This window comes from Brassica rapa, chromosome A01 (genome assembly GCF_000309985.2).
Source record: "Brassica rapa cultivar Chiifu-401-42 chromosome A01, CAAS_Brap_v3.01, whole genome shotgun sequence".
Lineage (NCBI taxonomy): Eukaryota > Viridiplantae > Streptophyta > Magnoliopsida > Brassicales > Brassicaceae > Brassica > Brassica rapa.
Window position 1 is genome coordinate 28844016 of NC_024795.2, and position 6000 is coordinate 28850015.

At 35.1% G+C, this 6000-nt stretch overlaps 1 protein-coding gene across 4 annotated transcripts; it reads right to left on the reverse strand.

Annotated features, from left to right (window-relative positions):
• Nucleotides 1-2164: 2164 nt before the first annotated feature.
• On the reverse strand, nt 2165-4368 carry LOC103828215. 4 transcript variants are annotated; one of them, XM_009103831.2, is made up of 10 exons: nt 4287-4368; nt 3957-4221; nt 3615-3878; nt 3339-3466; nt 3169-3246; nt 2974-3075; nt 2845-2880; nt 2693-2776; nt 2545-2577; nt 2173-2373 (listed from the first exon to the last, which is right to left on the reverse strand). In XM_009103831.2, the coding sequence occupies exons 2-10, from the start codon at nt 4210-4212 to the stop codon at nt 2350-2352; spliced, it is 1005 nt and encodes a 334-aa protein (XP_009102079.1). In that variant the 5' UTR covers nt 4213-4221; nt 4287-4368; the 3' UTR covers nt 2173-2349. The 4 variants fall into 4 exon arrangements, with proteins under 4 accessions (XP_009102080.1, XP_009102079.1, XP_009102078.1 ...); XM_009103830.2 differs by having other exon boundaries at nt 2545-2574; nt 3339-3472; nt 4287-4367; XM_009103829.2 differs by having other exon boundaries at nt 3339-3472; nt 4287-4367.
• Between the last annotated feature and the right edge of the window lie 1632 nt (nt 4369-6000).

Below are 6000 nucleotides of genomic sequence, written 5' to 3' on the forward strand. Positions count from 1 at the left end.
TAGGCTTCTTCAAGCTCCTTTTGGACTGTACAAAATAATGAGTAGAGCTGACGAGTTGTTTTATGGAGAAAAAGATTTATATTTATGTATTAAAAAAAAAAGAAACTCTAACTTGCCTTCTGAGGCTTAGGAGTATCATCCTCATCATCAGAATCATCCAAGCCGAACCACGTTACAAACTCTCGCCTTTTTGCCTCCACTTTTGCAAGATAAGACTGAAACAGTAGGAGTCAGAGATTAGATATTATCTCTATGTGAAAAAACAACTCTGGTATTATAATAAGAAGAAGAAGAAGAAAAACTTGCCTCTTGAAGCCTAACGGCGGACTCAAAATTTTCTAAGACCCGATAAAACCTCCCCGCAAGGTAACTAAGATACTCATGCATCTAGAATGAAAAGGAAAACGGGAGATAAGAGGATGAAAAACTGTACTTAAATTTAGAGGAGGCAAGGATGCTTTACCTTATCTGCATGTTGGGGACTGTCGAGGTGGGCTTTGAAATCATCAAAGCTGTCGGAAGAAAAATCGTCGCATAATCCGCAACAATGCGATTCACAGCCTGTGTCCTGTCTTCTGGTATCATAGTTGGGAGACCCTGGATCTGTAGGGGAGAAACAATAACAGCATAACTAATAATAATTTGGTGGTGTAGAGGTAGAGAGAGATAGAGAGGGAGAAGACAAAACAACCTTGCAGTAAGCCAAGCCTATCCCAGACCCACTCTCCACCAAAGTTGTCGACTAGTAGGGTTGGAGAGGCTCTGGGTCTGCATGTTCGGTAACGGCTGGAAAAGCCAGCAGAAGATTGTAACGGGGGCCACGATTAAAAAACACGCAAATGACATCTTCCAATAGATCGGCATGGACGGCAGTTATGAGCATCATTGACAAGGGAGGATCAAAACGAGGTTCTCTCGAAAACAAAGCACGGCGCACACAGCTCATCATGTCGGATCCTAAATGCCAGTTGAGAATCTAAACCTCTGATTTTTTTTTTTTTGCTACAAAAAAAATTTTGAGATAAAGAAAGAGAGATTGATTTTTTACCTAGTGGAAGCTGTTTAATAACACTCCACCGGAAGAGAGCGCTTTCAGAAAGTCATGAGGGACTCCTTCCAGGTTACCAATGCCAATTATGGTGAGCGGACCATTGTAACCTTGATTCTTCAACTCCGTGTCTATTCTCGGACCGACTCGACTTGGGTCATAACCATTTGGGAGCGGACAGCTGTCCATGTCCCACCACACGATCGTTTTAGAGGTCGCCAACTCTGGCGTCGCCTTCTTCACGTTCTTCATCATCTTTTTTAACCTAACACAATCAGTTAGACCGATGCTAATAACAGACAAACCAGAGACTGAAAATAACTGACCTCGTGTTTGAACCGCCAACAGGGAGTTAGAGAGCATCATTATCGGTAAAATCCCTTTTTGGGTTTCTAAATTTTTATTTTTTTTTGCTTTGGCTGACTAAAAAAAAAAAAAAAATTAAAACATTAACTAATCGCGGGCTGCCACGTATCGGTGGAGCCCGCGAGCAGTTGACAAAACCCACCAGGATCGTTTCTTTATTCACGCCTTTTGCAACCGGTTTTGCAATTTTTGTGGGACCCAAACCTTTAAAAACTCTTTTGGAACCTGCAATAATGGTGCTCTAAACTAGACGTACCATTTAGGGTTTCTTAAAACTTTACTTTGTATAAGCTTTTCTTAATGGGCTTACTACCTTTTTTTATTGTTTTTTTGTCTCGGTCAGATCCGAGAATTTGGGAGCCATAAACATTTATTAAGAACATTTGTTACCAGTTTTTTTTAATAATCTCGGAATCTATATCTATATAAAAAGATCTGAAAATTTCGGGGGTCATCAACCCCAATGAAATCATTGGTAAACAACAAGTCATTGTCTAACTAAAATGTTTGAAGCTTTCAAATCACGGGTGGATTCACTTATATCAGGCAAGCAAACATTTTAAACCATAATGTTTCAACCCTCATTATTTTTGAATACAGTATATTTTTGTCACTGTTTTGAATACAGTGTATAATAATCACCAGAATACAAAAGCATTATCTAGGTAAATCATTTTGATGGCTAATGAAAAAAAAAACTGATCGAGCATATACTATGGAGTTACAATATAGATGAAATTTAACAAGGCGTTGATAAAGTATTAGCTAACATAAAATTTAAAACAAGACTTGAAAACAGCAACTAATAGTACAAGTAGTACAAACTTTTCACCATACGAAATGGCCTTTAAAGAACAACAAGACAACTCTCTTTCATTAAGATAAAAGACGCCTCTCTAGGAGAACATTGTAGTAGCATTCTTTGGAAGGGAACACTAAGCTTCTTCTGCAATCTCCAACTGCAATGTTGTAGCACCCAAAAAGAAAATCCAGTAAACCAAAATGAGAGATGTAAGTGCACCCCCCAATGGGGCGTTATAACCAAAAGGTTCTTAAAAGAGCCCCATTGGGGGTGCTCTAAATGTTTTAGTCATAGTTTATGAGAAAACAGATTTGTTACAAAAACGTGCCTTTGATAGCTTTATAGTTGCCTTTGATAGCTTCTAGTTAAAAAAAAAAAGTCAGCAAACAAAAATGAGAGATGTAAATGTCTTAGACATAGTTGTTTACGAGAAATCATAGTTGTTTACAAGAAATCGGATTTGTTAGAAAACTTGCCTTTGATAACTTCTTCACCTTGGCAGTAGGCTTTTTCTTTAGAGAGGAAGACTTACAAAGAAGGCCAAACTTGAATCTTTTTCCCTGCAATCGTAGTTGTTCCTGAGAAATCATATTTGTTAAGAAATTATGTTTGGTTAAGAAAAACTTGCCTTTGATTGCATCTTAGGCTTCTTCAACCTTTTTGACTGTAGAAAAAGTCAGTAAAGCAAAATAATGAAAGCTGCATAGTTATGTGAATTTTTTTTGTATTTCTGTATTAAAAAAAAAATCTAACTTGCCTTCTCAGTCTTGGGAATATCATCATCCTCATCATCATCTTTAAAATAATTGTCAAACTCTATAAACTCTAGCCTTTTTGCCTTCACTTTTGCAAGATAAGGCTGTATATTTCACAACATTTGGAGTGAGAGATTAGATATTATATATCTAATTACTTTTCTGTGAAAATACTCTTGTATTAAGAAAAAACTTGCCTCTCTAAGCTTATGGGCCTCATAAGATTCTGCTTCACGATTAAACTTCCACGCAAGGTAACTAAGATACTTATCCATCTTAATGAGGAGAAGAGAATCAAAAGGGAAACGAGAGATTAGAGGATGAAAGATGTATTGATACAAAACTTAGAGGAGGCAAGGATGCTTACCTTATCTGCATGTGGGGGAGTTTTGAAGTGCGTGGTGAAATCATCAAAGCTGGGAAAAGAAAGATCGCATAATCCGCAAAAATGCATTTCACAGCCTGTGTCCTGTCTCCTAATCTCATTGGCAGACCCTGAATCTGTTGGGGCAAACAACAGCTTAATTAATTTGGTGGTGTAGAGAGAGAGAGAGAGAGAGAGAGAGAGAGAGAGAGAGAGAGAGAGAGAGAGAGAGAGAGAGAGAGAGAGAGAGAGAGAGAGAGAGAGAGAGGAGAGGAACACCTTTGAGTAAGCCAAACCTATCCCAGACCCACTCTCCACCAAAGTTGTCGACTAGTAGGGAAGAAGGCTCTGGGTCAGCATGTTCGGTAACGTACGGATAAGCCAGAAGAAGATTGTAAAGGGAGCCACGAATATAAAACACGGAAACGACTTCTTCCAATAGATCAGCATGGACGGCAGATATGACCATCATTGTCAACGGAGGTTGAAAACGACTTTCAGACGAATTCAAAGCCTCGTTCACACATAGAATCATGTTGGATCCTGCATGCCAATTGAATCTAAACCCTAAATTTTTGTGATCTGAAATTAAAATTTTAAAAGAAAGAAAGAGAGCTTTACCTAGTTGAAGCTGTTTAATAACGACTCCACCGGAAGAGAGCGCTTTCAGGAAGTCGTGAGGGACTCCTTCCAGGTTACCAATGCCAATGATGGTGAGCGGACCATTGTAGCCTAGATTCTTCAACTCCGTGTCTATTCTCGGACCCAGCCGACATGGGTCATAACCACTGGGGAGTGGACAGCTGTCCATGTCCCACCACACGAACGTTTCAGATGTCGCGAACTCTGGCGACGCCTTCTTGACGTTCTTCATCATCTCTTTAACCTGACACAATTAATCAATCAGACCGACGTGAATAACAGACAAACAAGAGACTGAAAATCACTGACCCCGTGTCTGAAACGCCGACAGAAATGTAGAGATAAAATAAAAGCTAGCTAGGCGAGGTCTAGATATACGCACCATTCAGGGTTTCTTATAATTTTATAATATAATCTCTACTTAATGGGCTTATGGCCAGCTTAACATTTATTAGGGCCCTAAGGCAAAAAACTTTTTTAACCCTTTAAACTTTAAAGTTTATATTTATTTAATTTTTTAATTTTTTTAAACTTTAGTAGTAATATTTTGTTTATTTGTAATGAAAACAAAACTATATACTTAGAAAATACTTTTGGACCCCTTCTCAAATTTATTTATAACTTTTTTTAAAAGAAAAATACGTATAGAAACATGTCTTTATAAGAAGAAATTTGATCATTTAACTATTAATATATGGAGGGGCTCGTAATTGGATCCGGAGTGGTCGCACCTTTGTTTGGCACTGGGTTTAATAGTTTTATGGGTGATCAGCTGGGCTTTATCTCACTTTTTACCTTTATTTATGTTTAAATCATATCAAATCTTACCAGTGATTTAGATATAGTTTTTAAATTTAAAGCATGTATCAAAATTGTACTAGTTTTTGTGAATCATAACTTACCTTTATTTCTAAAGCTATTAAAATAATTTTTTCTTATGCAAATTAGGCAAAAAATCCTACATCTTTATTATTTAGGTTGTAGCATATATATGTAAAATGAAAAAAATCATGTACAGTATCAAATAAATGTGATAATATAGGTATAATTTATTACTATTTAGATAATAAATTTTGCTATAATTTTAGAAATTTATAGATAACTTTAAATAACCTTTGGATAATTTTATAAAAATTAAAATTTCAAAACTTAAATGTCATTTATATATTACATTAAATAATAGTATAACGTTGATAATTTTATTTTGCTTATTAATATAAATTATTTTTATTAATAGAAAATAATTAAATATATATATACATCACATATTTCATATGTGTTATTTTAAAATATCTACATCTAAGAACTCACAGCTACAAGCCTACAACCAACATAACTATGTAAAAATCTCTGTAAAAAACTTACATCAATAAATTTACATCTACAACCAAATCATTTATTAGTTATATCATAAAATCTTACAGCAAAATTTATGCAGCTACAATCCAACCAATTACAACTGCAATCCAACTAATCACGTAATCATCCACGTTTTCTTTATTGTTTTCTCGTCACCGATTTTAAGTATGAGAGCTACGAATCAATATCGTTTAATTAATACCTCCTACAAGTCGATTAATCACTATGAAAGAAGCACTCATAAATCATTTTAGCAAATATAACGGTTTTGATTGGTTGCACTAATAGAAGATTGTACAAGTTGTGTAGCAATGCATGCTTTGTAAACCAATCCAAAACTGTATTACAAAAGTGAGCATTGCAAAATATATATGGAAGATTACCTTTTGTTTTTACTTAAAGTAAAATTGATGGTACAAATGCAACCCCTATACTACATATAAACACATAAGTTAAAGATAGAATTTTAAATTAAATTCTCTCAGAATAAAACCACATTAGTTTTTACACATGTAATTCTTCTTAAATTTTCACGTTCGTTTTATTTAACCTAATTAACTACTTTCTAACCTCTATAAATTCGTTTTCTTTAACCAAAAAAATCTCCCTTTATAGTGAATTAATTTAGCCTTTTATAAATAAAAAATAATAATTTGTTAGCCTC

Coding starts and splice junctions, on each gene's coding strand:
- LOC103828215 (XM_009103829.2), bottom strand. CDS start 4,212: ATGATGAAGAACGTCAAGAAGGCGTCGCCAGAGTTCGCGACATCTGAA. Junction 3,473..3,614: donor TAGGTTTGGCTTACTCAAAG/GTGTTCCTCTCC, acceptor TTGCCCCAACAG/ATTCAGGGTCTGCCAATGAG. Junction 2,777..2,844: donor AGCCTAAGATGCAATCAAAG/GCAAGTTTTTCT, acceptor CTACGATTGCAG/GGAAAAAGATTCAAGTTTGG.